This window comes from Rhipicephalus microplus, chromosome X, assembly GCF_043290135.1.
Source record: "Rhipicephalus microplus isolate Deutch F79 chromosome X, USDA_Rmic, whole genome shotgun sequence".
Classification (NCBI taxonomy): Eukaryota; Metazoa; Arthropoda; class Arachnida; order Ixodida; family Ixodidae; genus Rhipicephalus; species Rhipicephalus microplus.
In genome coordinates, this window is record NC_134710.1 from 201,828,499 (window position 1) to 201,850,120 (window position 21,622).

The 21,622-nt window shown below is 46.5% G+C and overlaps 1 protein-coding gene across 1 annotated transcript in view; it reads right to left on the reverse strand.

The window, feature by feature from the left end:
- LOC119185261 (pancreatic triacylglycerol lipase) overlaps window positions 1-21,622 on the reverse strand; it is a 41,567-nt gene that overhangs the window by 8,029 nt on the left and 11,916 nt on the right. Inside the window, exons 4-5 of the mRNA XM_075881369.1 lie at window positions 12,188-12,505; window positions 11,606-11,858 (exon numbers count right to left, since the gene is read on the reverse strand). Of these exons, the coding sequence (XP_075737484.1) occupies window positions 11,606-11,858; window positions 12,188-12,505 (571 nt within the window). The remainder of the gene's footprint in view (window positions 1-11,605; window positions 11,859-12,187; window positions 12,506-21,622) is intronic.

A 21,622-nucleotide genomic window follows, 5' to 3' on the forward strand; every position in this document is an offset into this window, starting at 1 on the left:
CATAATGCGAACGAAGAAAAAAAGGGCGATGCGCCAAGCAAACAACTCTGATATTTCATGCCGGTATGAGGCATATATACATGTTTGAAAAAGAAAACAAAATTGAGGAAGGGAAGATAAGCTATTTCTGAAAAGGGAACAATGTGGAGATAAGCGGCATTTTGTGCGACGACGCAAACAAGCTAGTGGATTTATTTGATATGTGTAGTTCAACGTCCTAAAACCACCATATGAATATGAGAGACGCCGTAGTAGACGGCTCCGGAAATTCATACCAGCTGGGGTTCATCAACGTGCACCCAAATCTCAGCACACGGCCTCCAGCATTTTTGTCTTCATCGAAAATGCAGTGGCCACTGCCGGGGTGCAATCCAGTGACCCTCGAGTTGGCAGCCGAGTACCTTAGCCACTAGACCACCGCACCAAGGCCTAAAAACAAGCTTGTTTAATGATCCAGCTGTGTAGTCTATGGTGTCCAGCTATCGTGTGGTGGAAGGCATGTTGCCTAAATGGGAAGGCGTGTGGTGTGGTGGAAGACACGTTGCCTAAATAGGGAGGTTATAAAAAAACGCCTGACCTGCATGGCCGGCGCAGCATAGTCACAGTGAAAGCTGGAAGAGTGGCCTTTCAGAGCCTTTTCAAAACACTCATTGGGTTACTGCTGCAAGCGCACTTGCTTGATACTCACTAGGGCATTAATAATGTAAAGGGGGTTTATTGAAGGAGCTGAGCAAGTGGATGGTAGATCGATAGGAACGCAGGCGGACCCAGATGACGGTGCTCGATCGCCGATCTCGTGCCTTTTTTTTTTGTGGTGATGATAGTTGAGCCAATGGTATCAACGTCTTTCTTCCTCACTATAATTACCCCCGACGAAAAGGATGAAGCCATCCTGGCGATCTAACACGTGGGGACAAGCGGGTCGAAGTAGGGCTTGAGACGATTTACGTGAACAATATCACGTCCACGCCGGCGACGGTCGCTCGGTGGGGTGAGGGGTTCAATGGCGTAGTTCACGGGTGAGGTACGCTCGACCCCGTGGTAGGGATCGTGATAATTAGAGAGTAGCTTGGGTGATACACCAGGGGCGCAGGGCGGTACATGCAGCCATACGAGTGCTCATGGAACGAACATTGGTTCAGAACGATGGTCGTCGTCACGGGTCTCCTTCTGGCGCTGTTGGTCGGCTGTGGTAAGCCGCTTGGCTAGCTTGCGCGGCACTCATCTGCGTAACGAGTGGCTTCCGAGACAGGCGAGCATTCGGAGGGATATGGCGAGTGTGGCAGCAAAGTGTCGATGGTGTGCGATGGTTGGCGACCGTACAGGAGAAAAATTGGAGAAAACCCAGTAGTGACTTGCGTAGCGGTGTTATACGCGTATGTCACAAATGGAAGAACAAGGTCCCAGTTTGTTTGATCAAAAGCGACATACGTGGGGAGCATGTCCCCCAGAGTATGATTGAACCGCTCTGTCAACCTGTTCGTCTGTGGGTGGTAGGTTGTACTCTTCCGGTGTACAATATGGCACTGTTGAAGAAGTGCTTGGATTACATCGGAGAGGAAAACACGCCCGCGGTCCCTGAGGAGTTCACGAGGAGGACCATGACGAAGCACAAAACGATTGAGTATGAAAGTTGCCACGTCTTGTGCTGCAGCTGTGAGGAGAGCAGCAGTTGCAGCGTACCGTGTAAGATGATCCACAGCCATGATAGCCCGTCGGTTGCCTGCCATTGTCAATGGTAGTGTTCCGTAGAGGTCAATTTCTATGTTGTCGATTGGGCGGTATGGGCATAGAAATGGCTGCAATGAACCTGTTGTAGGATGTGGCGGGTTTTCACGCCACTGACATTCGAGGCAGCCGCGAATCAACTCGCGGACGAAGCTAAACGTGCCACGCCAGTAAAACTTTTTTCGTAGGCACTCGTAGGTCTTGAAAACACCGGCATGAGCACATTGCGGGTCGGAATGAAACGGCGCGCAGATAGTAGAGCGTATTGTTCGGGGAATGACTAGTAGCCATTTCCTACCATCTGCTCAATAGTTGCACCGGTACAAAAGGCCATCTTAAATACTGAAGTGCGGAGTCTGGCGGCGCAGGGTTCGATTGGTTGGAAGTGTCGGTGCCTCGGATAACGCGTCAAGAAGCGAAGTGATCCATGGGTCATTGCGTTGTGCAAAAGAGATGGGGTCCTCGTCAAGAGCTGACAACGTGTTGTCGAAGGAAACAGATGCAATTTCCGGGGATAGGGGAGATCGCGACAGTGCATCAGCATCGGTATGCTTGTGGCCGGAACGATATACAATGCGGATGTCGTATTCTTGAAGCCGAAGAGCCCAACGGGCAAGACGACCCGATGGATCCTTGAGTGAAGACAACCAGCATAATGCGTGGTGGTCCATTACTACATCAAAAGTACGGCCATGAAGGTATGGGCGGAACTTGACAAGCGCCCAAACGATCGCCAAACATTTCTTCTCGGTGAAATTGTAGTTCGTTTCAGCTTTGGTGAGAGTTCTGCTGCACTTTAAAAAAAGAGCGAGTAAAAAGGGCGTCTTTTTGTCCCAGAACAATAATCGTCATCTATATTGCGTTCCATCCTTGCGCTATCACCCCGCGCCCGGTACATTCCGGTCACGATCGACATGCCCATTATCGGGGTTACATTTCATTCTCGATAGGAAAGTGGCCAGCGCCGAGTTTTCAAGAAAGGAAGCGCACGCAAGCCTGATGACGATTATTGTTGTGGGACAAAAAAACACTTTTTAACTCGATATTTTTTTTAGAGTGTGACGTAGGCGACGACATACTCGGCGAAATCAGGCTTGTGTGTTGCGCGACAACCGCACCGAGGCTGACACCACTGGCATCAATGTGGAGCTTAGTTGCCGCTGTAGGATCGTAGTGACGCAGTATTGATGGTGAAGCGAGGAGACGGTGAAAGGTACAGAAGGCTTGGTCACACTCAGAAGACCATGACGAAATATGAGTGGCGCTGCCTAGAAGTTCGGTCAAAGGCGCAATAATAAAGGCGAAGTTGCGCACGAACCGGCGAAAGTAGGAGTATATGCCTCACAAAGCTCCGTAACTGCTTCATAGCGTTAGTTTGGGGAAGTCAGCGACAGCGCGTAATTTAGCCGGGTCTGGAAGTGTACCGCCCTTTGATACGACGTGATCGAGAATCGTAAGTTGCCGAGCAGCAAAGTGGAACTTCTTGAGGTTGAGTTGAAGTTGAGCATTCTTCAGGCACGTGAGGACGTGTTTCAGGCGCTCGAAATGTGTTGCGAAATCTGGGGCAAAGACAACAATATCGTCGAGATAGCAGAGACATATTTGCCACTTCAAACCCCGAAGAACCGAGTTCATCATGCGCTCGAAGGTGGCAGGCGCATTGCAGAGGCCGAAGGGCATGACATTAAACTCATATAAACCGTCGGATGTCACGAAGGCTGTTTTTGGTCGATCGGCATCTGCAAGGGGACCTTCCAGTACCCTGAACGCAAATATACTGATGAGAAAAACTTGGCACCTTGTAAAGTATCAAAGGCATCGTCAATCCTGGGTAAATTATACACGTCTTTTCGAGTGATCTTATTTAGGCGCATGGTAATCGACGCAGAAGCGGATGAAACCATCCTTTTTTTTTTTAACGAGAACTACAGATGAGGCCCGAGGACTTTGTGATGGTTGAATGACGCCACGTTGCCGCATATCGTCCACCTGTTCGGTAATAACTTTGCGTTCTGCCGCAAAAACACGGTATGGTCGTTGCCGTAGTGGCGCATGGGAGCTGGTATCGATGTAATGTAGAGTAGTAGAAGTGCGCCCAAGTGAAGGTTGAACATCGAAAGATTCGCGGTACTGGTACAGCAGTCGGAGTGCAGATCGTTCAGATGGTGACAGTCCTTCTGCAATCACCGAATCGAACACTTTCGAAGCCTGTAGATCAGAGTGGTTAAGAGCACTGGCAGCGGCGAGGTCCCTTCGGGATGATTCTTGCTGCACGGTAAAAATTTGTCCATTGTGAATTGGCTGTATGCATCCAGAAGATTCATCTTTAAAAATTTTGATGGTATGTGGAAAGGGATTGGTAAGGCAGAGAGCACTGGCTCTATTAGAAATTGAGATGGCCGAATAAGGGAGCAGAAGTGGTTTCTACTTAAAAAAAAGCTTCATAGCTCAAAGAATGCTACTTCATCACACATGCTATTGGAGACCACAGGGAACAAAACAGCTGTTGTCAGTGGAATGTCAGTGACTTCTTTGACAACTATCTTGTGTGCGGCTTGATTCGAGTGGTCGTACGGCTGGTCGAACAACGGAAGGAGTTGATGTTCGGAACGGGCACAATCTATAACGGCGTGATTACGTGATAGGAAATCGCAGCCAAGTATGATGTCATGAGAGCAGGAGGAAAGGACGATAAACTCAACAATGTAGTGGTTCTCCGCAATTGTGAGTGGGGCAGTGCAGGTGGCTATAGATTGAACAGGTTCTCCGTTTTCTGCACGTAAGGACATCATAGCAACCGGCGTGGTCACCTTTCGGAGCTTGCGGCAAAGTTTGGCGTCTGTAACAGACACAGCGGCACCGGTATATCTACAAGAGCGTATGCATGGGCGCCATCTACAAAAACTTCGACGATATTTGACGTCAAAGTGCGAGGACTTGAACGTTTCGTTTGCGCAGTTCTTGCCTTCTGAACTGCGACGACTAGTTTCCCTCATTTTGAGGGGCTGGTCGTGGACGCATGGGTGATAAGGAGCAACGATTGGGTCGCTCTTGTCGCCATTCACGAACGCGATCGGCTTCGCTAATCCTTACAACGCCAGAGACAGCCGGAAAAGGTACGCGCACACTTGCGCGATAATGCCGCGACGGCGTCCCACCCGTTGACGTGATCGCGCGGCAAGCAGCGGTGCGCTGTATTGTCGGTACCGCGAGATCCTCGAGAGGCACGCACAGCGCGCACCCACTAGAGATACTGTATGTGCTACCTTTAGGTAGCAGAGTTGCGCATACGTTTTCTTTCTGCCGCTCGCGCCGCTATTCGGCGAGCGCGGTCACGTGGGGCAAACTGACGTCAAATATTCCATTTCACGCGGCAAAGCCAACTTTAAGTGCACGATGGCGCGGCGCCCAGGTGTTATCTGCCTGCATGGACCTTAGCCTCATCGCGAGTGCGATTAGGGGTTTCACCTTGTACGTGTAGGATTTGCATTATTATGTTACCGGATAAAATCTGCGAATGCTCGGGTCTTTACGGAACGTAAACCTTTACGTAACGTAAATTACCCGCCAGGTGGTCTTTACGTTTACGGCGCTGTTTCACAAATCCACCTTCGTTCGTAGAAACTCTCGATAACCGCATTGCAGAGACTCCAGGCATCGTGTCAAAATAAGCCGAAGTGCGAGTGCCAATAGCGATTACATTGTTTCAGCCGGATTACCAAAGCTAAAATGGCTAGAACATGGAAGCCGCGATTGAGTTATGTTTTTTATTCATTTTCACCTCACTCATTTAGTTGTTGAGTGTAACTTACCGAAACGTACACATTTTAAAGAAAGACGCCGTAGTGTAGGGCTCTGGAAATTTCGATCACATGGGGTGCATTACCATGCACCTAAATCTAAGCACGCGGGCCTCAATCATTTTCGCTACCTATAGCAACATACCGCCTCACTGCACCCGTGCAATCTTGTTCAGCGCGTTCGAATAAGTCTTCGGCACGCCACCTGCGCCAGACCATCGCCCCGCATTTTTCTCCTGCGTGCGCGACGAGTGACTTCACTGCACAGCCGTGGAACATAATGGCGGACCTATGCGCAACTCTGCTCCCGTAGGTGGTAGTGGTTAGGATAGGAGAAATGCACCTACTTTCTGCAGCCAGGTAGGGAGCACGACGCAGTAACTCTGGCAGTAACTACTATACAATAACTCTAGCACCCACCTGCTCACACCTTCTCCTCGCCGACAGATGGAGAGAGGTAGCGTGGGTGAGATGATGCCCACGTGAGCAGTCGGCTCGAGCGTTGCGATAGGTGGAGAGGGTAAAGCTAGAGATAGCTGACACGCGGCGAGCACGCGGCAGGCGAGGGAGAGAGACGTCACGGCGCACTCCTATTGGCCACGGGAACGAACACTGGCGTCACTGTGGCCGCAGTGATGTGACGTCACGGCATGGACTCGCCTGCTCCGCCGGAGCTTGTCACCTTTTCAGCACCCGCCGTGTACACGGTCTTTAGCGATACGTTGGTGATTATTCCTCAATTTAGTGACGCTAATTTCCGTTCAAACGGAAGATTTATTGTGAACATTAGTTGATGCAGGAGAAGTTCGTTGTTTTTAACACGTACATCACAGTATGGCTACTAAAAAAATATGCTAAGTGGTACTAACGTTATTACAACTAGGCATAGACTCCGGGATTATAAAATGTCTGTTTCAAAGTATGAGAAATGAAATTGGGACATTTTCAATATACTAATTACACTGCTCTTTATTGTGCCAGATACGCCTGCATCAGTGAATGATCTAAATGATTTGACAGAACTGCACTTTCTCCAGGAGAAGGCGTTACATGAATATGACTGTTTGAAGCCTTCACGTAACATATTCGTCAAACAAACAAAATATTACTGCCGCACACACAATAATTTCGAAACTAATGAGATATTTCCGTTCACTGGAATCATATGTACTGGTTTATTCTCCACCATTGCCAGGGATTATGTAGTCTTATACCATGGTTTGCGTGAAATCCTGGGGTGTTCTACCACCGCGTCACAAATGCTAGAGAAAGCTTTATGCGGGGGCACCGGGGGCGAAGTAGTGTTGGGGCTGGGAGGGGACGAAGCAGCCGGCGTCACAGGTGCAAGTAACCCCCAGGTGCAGGACGCTCCAGCTGAAAAGTCACAGCATGTGATAATCGCTGCGGACTCAAATTTAAATCGATGCGCAGAAGCAATCAAAGAGAGGGCAAGATGTGACAAGAGGGTTGCAGTAGGGACGCTCCCAGGACTCAAGCTTGAAGCAGTCATGAGACAAGCGAGCGCAAAACTCAAAACTACAGCTGATAGACGAAACCTTGTGATAACTTCAGGCGGTTTAAACGAAGTCTTAAATGGACATACGGCAGGACTAGCGACCACACTGGCGAAAGGGGTCGGTGAGATGCGCGCCACTTCTCCTCAGGTACAGGCAGTGATATGCACGATACCGGAGGTACCGGTGCGTCACGGCAACCTGCAAGGAGTGGTTGTCAACGCAAACCAAAAGATATGGCGGATAAGTCGAGAGAAAGGCTTTGAGGTGGTGGAAATAAACGGAAAGGTGCATAGGTGGGGTGGTTTTCAACGAAACTGAATTCACTTCGATGAGCGGCTAGGTCATGAGGTGGCTTGGTGACTTGCAGGACGTGCAGTAGATTTTTTGGGGGGCACGCGGGCCCTTCGGGGTGCAGGACAGCTAGTAACGAGGGAAACAACCCGGGAGACCCTTTGACAGGTGTTATGGACAGATACGATTCTAAAGTGGCACCAGTATCTAAGATAGGTAGAGTCCGGGGCAGAAATAGACGTAGCCACGAGCGCCGAGCCAATCCACACACAGGGTATATTAACATGCAGGGTGGCAGGAACAGGCTGAAGTGGGAAGAGATAGAAGAGCAGTTAAGAGAGCAGAGGCCGATAGTATACAGTCTTGTAGAAACACATCTTAGGGACATGAAACAACCTCCAACAATCTGGACTACGTGTGGGAATATTGTAATAGCACAAAAGGCAGCAGAAAGGGGGGTTGATATTGGGGCATGCATTCATAAAAGTACAGAATGGCAAAGGGTCAAGCCGGAGTGCAAGGAACATTTAAGGCTAAAAGGGAAAGTGGCAGGGCAAATGACACTCCTTGGTTTGGTGTACTTGTGGACGGGAGCAAAGGCCAGAGAGAAAAACCAGGCAATGGAAGCGTGTATATCAAAGGACATTGAGGAGTTAGGAGGAGAGTTCGAGATAAATATACTAGGAGATATGAATGCGCACATAGAAGATATAGATGGGTATAGCAATACAACCGGCAAAATGATCATGGATATGTGTGAAAGACGTGATTTGATCATTTGCAACAGTACCGAGAAGTGTGAAGGGGAAATAACATGGGAGGTAGAAAGATAGAGAGAGAATAAACATTTATTAACAACAAATGCACACTGAGCCTTCTTTGGGTGGGGCCCTCAGTCCAGGGCTCCATTGCTTTGCGCGACCCTGCGAACCCGCTGGACCAACTGCTGCTGTTCCTGCCGGCGTAAGCTGAGCAGTGCATACTCCCAAGAGGAAAGGGTAGGAAGGCTGCAGTCGACGACAGACTACGCACTGATGTCACATAGGATGTATGATAAGCTCAGGGGAATGCACATACATGAAGGTAGCCCCAGAAGTCTGGGTAGCGACCACAAACGTATCAAGCTCGGTTTTGGGAGAGCAGTAAAAGTGGGAAGGAGACCAGATGAGAACTATAGGAAAAAGGTTATTCAGAAAGGCAAATAGAAATATCTACTAAACAAATTGAGAAAGTAATCACTGAGGATAATAAAACAGTGTCGACATACACGAATCTAATTAGACTGTTTGAGCTGGAACTTGTTAAGACACGTGACAAGTCACCCCGGAAAAGAAGACACAAACCCAAGAATTTGTGGGATGAGGAAGTTAAGAGAGCCATAGCAAAAAGTCAGGAAGCCTCTAGGGAACACAGACATGCTAAGCAGCGGGGTGAACCGACAGATGATGTTGAAAGAAAATAGGAAATTTTTCTAAGCTGTAGAAGGGATGCATCCCTTCTGATCAATGAAAAGATTAGAAGAAAGGGAGCTTAGTGGCTGGCAGAAGTACATAAAAAAGATAGAAAGGCAGCTGCGAAATTTTGGAACCATCTAAACTCCCTAAGAAATGAGATCAGCCTAGAGCACAGGTTCATAACTACAGCTCAAAATGCTAGGCCAGAAGGGGACGAAGCTATTGAATATATAAGAACAAGGGTGACAGAAAAGTGTCAACAAAGAAGTGCATTATGCAACACAATAGACAAGGATGAATCAAGGGGAGAAATGGCTCCATTTTCACAACGAGAGCGGGAAAGGGCTGAGAATAGGGTTCCTAGTAGTACATCAACAGGCCAATATGGCATTCCAATTATGCTGATAAAGACATTGGGTCCGAAGTCTAAGCAGACTTTGAGAGAGGAAGTGAGCAAAAAAAATAATTGATGGTGAAGTCCCTGATGAATGGAAACTTAGCAGAATGAGCATGATCTATAAAGGAAAGGGGGACAAAGCTGACATAAAAACACTACCGTTCTATAACAGTGATATCAGTGGTCTACAGGCTGGTGATGCAGATTATAAAGGAAAGACTGCAGGCATAGATAGAGGATGAGGGGGTGCTGGGGGAACTGCAGAATGGGTTTTGGAAACACAGAAGCTTGGAAAACAATCTGTTCTCACTGACGCAGTGCATCGAAATAACAGAAAAGGAACACAGGCCCCTGTGGCCAGCATTTTTGGATATCAAGGGAGCATACGATAGCGTGGTTCAAGAGGACTTATGGGGAATACTGGACACACCAAGTGTGGAAGATGGAGTCACTAATCTTTTAAAGGATATCTATAAACGTAACAATGTAGTTATAAAGTGGGAAAGACAGGTATCCAAGCCTACGGAAGTAAAACGGGGGCTTAGGCAGGGGTGGCCTCTGTCACCTTTGTCATTTATGATGTACCTAGAAGGATTAGAGGCCAAATTAGAGGGAAGTGGAGTGGGCTTCAACCTATCTTTCGTCAAACAAGGAAAACTCATTGAAGAGGAACTACCAGCATTGATGTACCCAGATGATATAGTGCTAATCGCCGACAACAAGGAAGATTCGCAGAGATTGATAGACATCTGCGGTAATGAGGGAGATAGGTTAGATTTCAGTTTCAGTAAGAAAAATTGGCAGTCATGATTTTAATGATACTGAAGGTAGTAAGCTTCGAATTCAGGAGGTCACACTTGAGATAACAGATAAATACAAATATCTGGGCGTACGGATAAGCAGTGGGGCCGAGTACCTAAGGGAACACAAAATATACGAGACGACTAACAGCAACAGGAATGCAGTGGTGAAGAAAAACAGGGCACTGTGGAATTACAATAGGTATGAGGTTGTGAGAGGAATATGAGTAGGGGTCATGGTTCCTGGTCTGACGTTCGGCAATGTGGTGTTGTGCATGAGATCAGAAGTTCAAGCAAGAATAGAAATTAAGCAACGTGGAATAGGTAGGCTTGCCTTAAGAGCTCACGGGAATACACCAAATCAGGGAGTACAAGGTGATATGGGATGGACATCATCTGAGGGCAGAGAAAATAACAGCAAGATAAACTTTGAGAAGCGGTTGAGAGAAATGGGGGAGGAGCGTTGGGCTATGAAGGTATTCCGCTACTTGTACATGAAAAATGTCGATACAAAATCGAGGAACGAACCAGAAATTAGACTGGTAAATACTTAGAAAACAACAGGGGCAAACCAAAAATAATAATTGGTTAAGAATAAGGCGAAGGAAGCTGAGACCGATATGTGAAGAATCAGCATGCTTAAGAAGTCCGCACTAGAGATCTAACAAACTTTTAACAGGAAATTGCCGAAGAAAGGATCTATGATAATACTCGGGGTAGTTCTCTACTGTTTGAGGCCAGGACGGGAGTATTGCGAACCAAGACATAACCAAGACAGACAGACAGACAGACAGATAGATAGATAGATAGATAGATAGATAGATAGATAGATAGATAGATAGATAGATAGATAGATAGATAGATAGATAGATAGATGGATGGATAGATAGATAGATAGATAGATAGATAGATAGATAGATAGATAGATAGATAGATAGATAGATAGATAGATAGATAGATAGATAGATAGATAGATAGATAGATAGATAGATAGATAGATAGATAGATAGATAGATAGATAGATAGATAGATAGATAGATAGATAGATAGATAGATAGATAGATAGATAGATAGATAGATAGATAGATAGATAGATAGATAGATAGATAGATAGATAGATAGATAGATAGATAGATAGATAGATAGATAGATAGATAGATAGATAGATAGATAGATAGATAGATAGATAGATAGATAGATAGATGCATTTTCAACGTTGCCACTCATGAAAAGCAGGTCAGCATGTCTATTAGACCAAGCATGCTCCTGCACACGCTACATCTGACCCTGAAACAACTTCTCCAAGCCGGTACTCTACATTTCTCTAGAACAGAATAATAAAAGATGGTACAACTGAATTGAAGACGGTACTCTACATTTATCTCTTTAGGTCCTGTTTTGAGAAACTGAGCCAAGATAATATAACATTTCTACAGCAACGCGATGTCCTTTAGCATGTCATCTGCATGTTTCTAGGTCTACGTTATCAACTATAGATCAACTGGTCTTAATGATTGAATAATGAAAAACCATGCCATTTACACTGATCATGCGAAACACTTTTGTTACCACATGTTTCGAAGACTATTTATCAAGCGCAACATGAGCTATACGGTACCAGTGATGCGGCCCAAACTGCGTCCGGTCGTGTTGAGAAAGTGGCGGCCGCAGAAGCCACACGCTTGGCCGCCTAGGCTAAAGCCGATTACGTGTATGTTGGCCGGATCCACAGCTTCGGGAAACTGGTGCACCAACGATTGCAGTGCCAGTGACACTTGGCGCCCGATGAGTGCGCTGTTGCCCACCGCCGCAAAGTAGTGCGGGGCGCGACAGCCGTTAGCCCAGTCGACCAGTATGACGTTGGCGTCCTCCTGCGAGTAGCATTCTCGGGGCTGAGTGCCTTATTCGCAAGGTAATCAACAATGAATATGAAATGCTAGCCTTACATATTCGATCCGAAAGCAAGTCAAAAACAGCAAAAAAATATCTGGGCTCACTTTAAGAAAGTGCTGCAACGGTGCTTCATCACAGTGTTTGTATGAAACACTATCGTCGCTTCTTAAGTTAGCCTCTAGGTGCCGCAGTATAGAGCAACGCAAAATCTAAAACGTAAAAGTTACCAGATCTGTCTCGCCATCTTGCACTTAAGACGCAATGAAATAGCGTTCGCATTCTCTCGCAATGAAAAAAAATTATTAACCTTCTTGAGCAGAGCCTCCTTGGTGTAATGGAGCCACCGAGAACCTACGGACTGCGTGAATCCGTGTATGAGGACCACCAGTTTCCTCGGTTCCCGGAATATATGAGCATAGGAAGCGATCGATTTCGGCCCCGTTTCCATAAACACTGTCGGAATGTCGTTGTTGCGCCGGCTGTACACGTGGAACTGCGTGCCCACGTCTCGTGGGTCCTGGGGCAGAGCTATCGGATGGGTCATGCGGTCCCGCCGGGAAAAGCAACCGACGTCGGTGTAACAGACAGGCTCCTCCTGCACTAGCTCTATCGTCTTTCGTTGTTGCTGAAATAAAATCAACAGGCGATGTGTCTACATTGACGGCCTGCAGACTTGTTCCTTCCATTACTCAACTATCAAATCGTGAGAAAAAGTCCATCGTTCACACTTTACAAAACACGAGTTTTTCATCAGAAGGTGGTGTTTCTACACCACACGGGCACAGGAAAGTCTGTCATGACAAACGATGCATTATTTTAAGCGCAAATCTATAGGGTGTTGTATCGTACAGCTATTACAGTCTATTTATCTTCCATTTTCACAAGTATACCACAACGAAAATATTTTTCGGAACATGCTTATTTCGCACTTGTCACGCGAGGTCATGAAACTGCTGTGCCTGCACACCTTATAGTGATGCGTACAAATTTATTATGCCTGATTGTTCCGAATAAAAGAAAACTTTTTCCACTTTTACGTTGCGCATTTTCCACTTGTCTCTCACTTGATAAACATAACCAATGTGTATGCACTAAGGCTGGCGTTAGTATTCGGAAATAAACACCTTTCGGAATAGTCGTATACTACCTCTTCTAAAGGAAATACGCGATGCCTACCCGCCGATCACTTCAGCGATGGCTGCTCAGATGCACCGGCAGTAAAAAAAGTTTATACCAAAGGAATGAATGTGAAAGTGGGACATAAAGGAACAAAAAAGTCATGCCGAAACTCTACACGATTGCCCAAGATAATAGCATTTTTATCTCGCTGAATGGCCCGTATATAGCCAATATGAAATGAATGTACTAGCGAGATACTGAAAATCGTGTGTTCATGATTCTAAGAAATTGGTAATTATACACATTTGACTTTACTTTGAAACGTTTTGCCTGAGTAAAGGCAAATATTTTTGCTTGAGTGAATAAATTAATCCCGACCCAGTCGGTCCGGCCAGGCCGGCGGTTGGAATTGCAGGCCGGGTCGGGCACACCCCACCATAAGTGATAATAATGAAGTGCTTTAATTCTCCAGTCAGAGAGAAGTTGGCTATGGAAGACCAGCGCTGGATATAGGTGGCGCGGCGAAAAAGAGCCCCTGGCGCAGAGTTACGACCCAACTCAGCCGTTTCCGCCCAGACGACCGGCCGCAGTGTGCCGCGATCAAAGCGCGCGGGTGCGCCGCTGCTGTGCTTCCTTTTGGAACGAACAGCTCGAAAATCCATTGCGGCAGCAATAGTGCACTGTGGTTTATAGAAATAACTTTGTCCGAAGGTTACTCTCTCGTAGAAAGCACTAAAAAACGGAGAGAAGCCCGCAAGTGGACAGGGTATATGTATATGGCATCGAAGGGACAGAGCTGTGCCGTAATGGTGACTCCCTCGCCCTCATTTTCTGGTTGCTTGTTGGGTTTTGTGTTGAGCTAGTGCGAGCCGACATGCCACCATTGAAAAGTCCGTGCTGCGGCGATACCACGCTGCCCACATCTATGGTAAAACACAATATACAAAAATAGAGGAAGATGTAGCTGCGTCAATATTTTTCTCGCATCATATGTATACGCCCTGTGCTTGGTATGCACAGGGACGTTCATCGAACAAACTAGGGCAGCATAGCATGTGTGGTGTCGCGCTGCTATGCTTGAAAGCTAGTGATAGATTCCCGACCACGGTGGCCCCACTTCCGAGGGGATAAAATACAAGAGAACCTGTGAACCAAGATATATGCAAGCATCGGAGAACCCCAAGTGGTCACAATGGACCCTGATACCCACACTACCGCGTGCCTCAACATTATATCTTCTTTATTGTTTACACATGAAAGCCTAGCAATTATCGATGTTCAACAGACACCTATAGTTTAAGCCGGCACAGGCAGGTGGAAAAACAATGTGGGCTAGGAGATCTAAACAACCAGTGAAAATCGAAGAGATTTGATATTTCTCTACCAATGGCATAAATTCCGATGTTACTTAGCCATGGCGGCCACTGAAAAAGAACCTTACCGCATTCACTGACTACAAAAAGTTAAGCTTCGAGTAGTTCACTGCTTTGTTCGTAACAAGAACCCTGTCTTTAGGAGAAATTAACTTAAACAGAGGCATATCACCATCGAGGATACACTGCGAAAGTATCTTTTATAACAGTTCGGAGGCGTAGGCAAACGTGCCCCCCCCCCCAAGTTTTTTTGTAGACAAGACAGCTTTTTAAATACTATAGTCTTTCTTGGGGACCTTCGACACAACAATTTCGATCTGTCTGTCTGTCTGTCTGTCTGTCTGTCTGTCTGTCTGTCTGTCTGTCTGTCTGTCTGTCTGTCTGTCTGTCCGTCTGTCCGTCTGTCTGTCTGTCACCAACCACGAGAATATCTTTAATAACAGTTTGGAGGCGCAGCCAAACGTGCTTCCCCCCAAGTTTTTTTGTAGACGAGACAGCTGTTTAAATACGATAGTCTCTCTTGGGGACCTTCAGCGCAAAAATTTTTGATCTGCCTGTCTATTTGTCTCTTTGTCCACCCTTAACGCGAACCGGGTACACTAAACGGCACCAGCCGATACCCGAAACGGCCGACCCCATCCGCAGCGCCCACCAATGTTGCTCAAGATTCAGGGTTCATACTTGTGCGATTGTCAATTAAAAATTAATTATCGCGCATTTCTGAGGCATCATAACAACACGCATATATTTTGTATGTGCGTCTTTTACTAAAAAAAGGCATACATAAGTAATGCTAAGGACCATAGCGTTTATCACGTGGCGCTGACCATGCAACTTGCGCGAAAAGGAGTTTTTCCAACGCTTTTTTTCTACATATCTGTATACAAATAATGTAGACTGCCTGCCTATCGTATCATTCATTTTAAGTGGTGGCACCAGATTGAGGTCAGTGGTGGTGGTTAGATAGATGTATCTATCAGAGTTAGTTCGTCCTGAGGTGCACTACTCAACGCTCAGCGAGCTAGGTAAAAAAAATTACATATGCCGTATGCTGCACAAGGCGCTTGTTTTATTTCCGCCAAAACGTCGTTTAAGTTCGACTGTCTAGCCCTGGCTTCTACTGGCGGATGTTTTCACTACCAAATAAATATGGCAGACACGCGCCATTCGGTTTAGAAACCAGCCCAATACTAGACAGGAGAGCAATAGCAGGACATACTTTATATGCTCGCCTGACCACTTGTATGCTACACCACCTCCTCTTTTATTGATTTGATTAAGAAGGAAAAACGTAGATGGATAATCCACCCTCTTTCTACATATCGTTCCACTTGGATACGCAGCAGTACCACCAGTTTCTTTTCGTTTTTTTACGGCGATTTACGCCCACACAGCCACCACTCTCATCTGCGGAAGCGGCTGAAAACTGCGTGCATTGACCGCCAGGGTGGCCGGGAAAACTCTAGCGCTGGTTCTCTATAGTACTCTTGTCTGGCAGTTATAAATGATTGAAAAAATTACACAAGTTCTTTCAAAAAAGACATTTTAACGATTCGGCAGATGCCACGAGCCTTGGCAATCGATGTTATGCGATGCATGAGGATGGAAGGTGGCTGTATGTGTTGAATTTTTTTTATTGAGCGAAACGTCACGAAGTGGTGCTAAAAACGTGCATACATGCACGCACAGGTATATTTTTAACAGCTGTATAAGTTTTATATCATGTTTTATGTCTGCGTGTTCTCTGTGTAACCTGGTGTGCGCTGCCATATGCTGTTATACAACCAGTTGTTTACAGTTGCGTAACGATGCCAACAGCAACATGGATATCAGGAACACCAGAGATGGTTAGCTGATATGAAACGCTGGTGCTCGATGGTAGGCCTGGACACTGCTACATACACCAACTTTAGCGGATGGCACCTAACCACAATTTACGTTAACCCGACGTGACAGCTGTATTGTAGCAGTACACTTGTAATGTTTAAAAAAATTAGATAGGCAGCACTGCAATCACAATTGACGTTTCACGAACACTATTGAGTCTATTTAACAAATATTGAAAAGTATTCCGAGACTTGGCGTGGCTCTGTGGTAGAACACTTGATTGCCCCGCTAAATTCTGGGGTTTGATTTCGGCTGGAACCCTGACATTAATTATTTGCATTTGTCGAGCCAATGCTGCCTATGTGAGTTTTTTTAACGCACACGCAATAAAATTAGCCATATCTCTTCTCGCCGTACCTCCAGGGGTAGAGCCAATCACCAGTGGCACACAGCCGCCCACAGGTATGAACCATACGTCTTGCAGAAAGGGAAATGGTTTGACAATGTATGCGACTGGATTATCACATTACTCATGTCATCACGAGCGAGTCATAATCATCAAACCATTTTACTCTCCTATACCTGTTTTGGTTCACTCAGTGTTAAGGGTGTGATCGCAAGAGCACCCATACGTAGGAACGCCTGGATAGATAGATAGATAGATAGATAGATAGATAGATAGATAGATAGATAGATAGATAGATAGATAGATAGATAGATAGATAGATAGATAGATAGATAGATAGATAGATAGATAGATAGATAGATAGATAGATAGATAGATAGATAGATAGATAGATAGATAGATAGATAGATAGATAGATAGATAGATAGATAGATAGATAGATAGATAGATAACATTTATTAAAATATTTTATGATACTGATAGATTCTCTATGTGCCTGGAGTACGCAAACAAATGCTTCGCATTTGATAAAACAAATTTTGATACAGTCGCTCTTAGCTAACAAAAGTTCACTGAACAGGGCCTGTATTCACACACACACAAAAAAAAATTTGTTGTTTGCTTGATCAACGCCTCTGGAAAGGCATAATATTTTTTCTGCTAGATGGACATAGTTGTCTATTTTTAGAGCTGTTTGAAAGTTCCTGCGTGTCTTTAGCGGTGATGGTTGCACTATCCCGGCCTTTTTCGAAGCAGTTTAAGGCCTCTCTACACATCGCCCAATGGGCTCGTTTTCGTCGTGGCACCTGTCGAACGAAATGCGTCAAAGGGGCCCTGAAACACTTTTTCAAGTAATTATGCAATGAACTCACTAGAAGAGCTTTTGGCCTCTAAAATTCAACGCCGCAAAAATTTTGAGAATTCGTCCAGTGCGAGTGAGGTTACAAAGGTTTGTCGTATGCTGCAATTCCCTAATTTCTTCTCTCATCCCGACGAAATAGCTGGAAACTAAGTAGGAAAGGGTGGCAGGGTCCAAGAATTACGTCACCCATACCTCGTGACCTTGAGCACTTTTTTTCTTCGAATGCGCGGGTTTTCCAGTGGGATCGCACGCGCATGCGTGGACAAGGAGCGGCTTCCCGCGGCGATCTCTGTCACTTGCTTCTCCGCTCACAGAGATTTGTTGCTCACACCCAACGGTGCTGAGACCAACAACGGGATTTTCGTGACACGAGCCCTTTAACGCTATCCCGTTAAGAAGCTTTTACGCTGAATCAACTGCTCGCAAAAGCTGAGTTCCTTGAATGATCATTGGCCTGGTTTGTTGCAACAATAAATGAGGGGAAAGGAAGAGGGAATCATTGCAACTTACCATAAGTGAAAGTTTCGTGAATTCCGCTGCAAAGGCACAAGCGCCACTATATATATATATATATATATATATATATATATATATATATATATATATATATATATATATATATATATATATATATATATATATATATATATATATATATATATATATATATATATATTGTTGCGCATGCCTGGGAAGAAAACGAAGATAGATGAACATGCTGGCTGCCCCAAGCTGAAGAAAGAAGAAAGACGACGACACTGCGATCGTCAACCTGTTGGCCGCTCCGGCGCTTCTCTTCGCGTCCAAAATAAACGGCCCCCTCAGCCGTATACGTCCTGGTCCTCCTTGTGCGTAACAGATTGGTGGAGGTGCTGGGTAAGACAAGCCCAACGACGGGAGCTTCACTACCTGGACTACGCCGCAGCCGCCGCCTTGCCGGACTCCCGCCTGCGCCGATCGTAATGGCTCAAGATGAGCCATCTAACGCTTCAAGGCCACCTCCAACGGGTTCCGTGCACTAATACCGAGTTCCGCCAACCTTCGGAGGAAAATCAGGAGAGGATGTCGATGCGTGGCTCGTCCAGTACAAGCGAGTCAGCAAGTCCAACGGCTGGGATTCCGCCGCTCAGCTCCGCAATGCGGTCTTTTGCTCACGGATACTGCGCTCGTGTGGTACGAAAACCACGAGGACAAACTGACGACGTGGGACATTTTTGTTGCAGAGCTGAAAGCGTGTTTCGGTGACTCGAGCGTCAAAAGGAAGCGGGCAGAGCAGACATTGTCTCAACGCGCGCAGCTTCCAGGTGAGACATGTAGCACGTATATAGAGGATGTGCTGAAGCTCTGAAAGGTGGTCAGCGATCAGATGCCAGAAGAAGACAAAGTAGGAGATTTGCTGAAAGGCATAGCCGAGGATGTCTATACTTTTCTTATCGGAAAAGAGCACCTCAACTCGGTGTCCGACGTCATTCGGCATTGCCGAACTTTCGAACAGCTGAAAATGCGCAGGATTGCTCCAAAGTTCGGCTGGCTCACAAATGTTACAACGGTTGCCAGCATCGGCACGAGCACCTGTCCAGACCTGTCCTCGACGATTCGAGAGATTGTTCGCGAAGAACTTTTTCGCTATAGAGAACAGACGCATTCAGCAGTTGATCACCATTCTGTAAACGACCAACATTTGGTATATGTGCCACGTGAGGCTGTGACTGCCCCGCCGCCTTCAACGACCTCTTCGCAATCGATGATTAGTACAGCAGCTGTTGAGTACAGCGCACCCCCACAGCCAAGGAGAGCACCATGGTTTCCAGCTCCTCGCCATGATTGGCTCCCCCAGCGTCCGCCTTCTTCGCGACGCCCAGTCTATCGCTATGATATACAGAATGAACCGACCCACTACGCAAGGGAAGACGATGTTCGATTCATTGACAAAGAAACAGAGTTTCGACCTCTCACAGTTTGCTACTACTGTGGTGTACCAGGACATATTTCGTGATTTTGCAACCGTCGGCGTGTAGCCCCACGGTATGACCATCCACCACGCTTTGCACGGCCTTCCCAACGACTTCGTGATGACCCGCGAGCAAAGTACTATGGCTCGCCACAACACTCCACACGATCGTCTGATAGACCGCACGACGACCCTAGGGAAACGCACCAGCTGCCTTGCGAAGACTACTGGACACGCAGCTTCCGGAACCACTCCCCTACATCTGACAGGAGCTTGACGCCTCCACCGCCTCGCGTTCCCCGTTCTCCTTCACCGCGGCGTCGCAATACGTCTCCTTTGCCACAGGAAAACTAGCAAGCGCGGCCGATGGAGGTGAGGTCGCCGGAAACGTGCTAATATCAGAAATACCTCCTGTGTTGATGGTCAAGAACAACGTACGTGTTTTTGTTGACGATGTGCCTGTGATGGCTTTGGTGGATACGGGGGCAACAATTTCTGTCATGAGTGCGTGTTTTAAAGATACCTTGGCACGAAAGGTTTTATTTAAGTGGAATTAAGCTTCGAAGTTTTGCGGAGTGAGCGGTGAGCCACTGCATCCTGTTTGTGTGTGTCAAGCTGACGTGTTTCTCGGAGGCCACGTTATCCCAACGGAGTTCGTGATTATTCCGCAGGCAACACATTACGTTATTTTGAGTATGGACTTTTTGTGGGAGTGTGGTTCGACTGTCGACTGCCACACAGGGACAATATTCTTGAGTGATCACGTTCCGCCAGCACTCTTGGAAAACCCTATGGATGTTTAGATGGCATTGTGTGTCTGTGGCAACCCTATCATACCACTGTTATCAACCATTCGTGTACCTGTTGGTTGCAGCGACAGTTATTCCACCAACTTTGATACCAACGTTGAACCACTGTACACCAACTGCATGAAAAAGAATGTGTTGATCCCACATTGTGTGGTGTCGATCAGACGTGGGCGCACTGGTTTATGGACTGTTAATCGCTCCACAGAACCCATGGTATTACCAGATGGTCTAAAGTTAGCCGTCGCCAGTGGACAACATGAGGCCTTACTGGTAACCGAGCTTAGAGATGCGCCGGAAGAGCATCGTAGTCACAGTTTGGAAACGGCTCATCTGTCAATGGTTAATAAGTCGCTGACCACAAGTGAACGCCGAACATTGGGAAATGTACTTTCCAAGCACGTTTATGTATTCGACTTTGCGCAGAAAGACAAAGCGCCTTTAATCCCTGCTTCTCGGACATGTAACATTATCAACACTGGTTTGGCCAATCCGATTAGACAAAAGCCATACCGTGTTTCGCCATTCGAGAGGCGGATAATTAATGAGCAGGTGAACGAAATGATTTAAAACAGAGTCATTCAAGAGTCGGCGAGTCTATGAGCAGCCCCAGTAATTCTCGTTAAAAAGAAAGACGGATCCTGGAGATTTTGCGTCCATTATCGCCGATTGAATGCTTTAACAAAAAAGTCGTGTAACAAGTTCCACATATTGATGATGCCATACCATAGACTGTCTACATTCGGGCTCTTACTTTTCCTCTGTAGACTTAAGATCGGGCTACTGGCAAATTCCCATGCATCCGGAAGATAAAGAAAAGACAGCCTTTGTAACCCCTGACGGCCTTTTCGAATTCAGCGTGATGCCGTTTGGACTGTGCAACGCACCGGTGACGTTCGAGCGATTTATGGACACTGTTCTTCGTGGCTTGAAGTGGAGCATTTGCATGTTCCATCTCGACGACGATCACGTCGTCATCTTTGGCCGCACCTTCAGTGAACACAATTCACGTCTGGATACTGTACTGACTTGCATAAGAAACGCTGGCCTTGTTCTTAACTCAAAGAAATGTCACTTCGGAGACCGACAAACTCTTGTTTTCGGACACTTAATCGATCAGAATGGCATCCGTTCAGATTCCCAGAAGACAACAGCCGTTGAAACGTTCAGTGCGCCGCGCTCTGTTAAGGAACTCCGCAGTTTTCTTGGGCTTTGCTCCTATTTTCGCCGCTTCATACCTAAATTTACCGATGTCGCGTATCCACTGACATGTTTGATACGGAATAATATTCCCTTCGAGTGGACTCCGCAGTGCCACTCCTCTTTTCGTCAACTGAAGTTCCTCCTGACGTCGCGGCCTGTTCTACAACACTTCAATCCATCAGCTCCAACAGAACT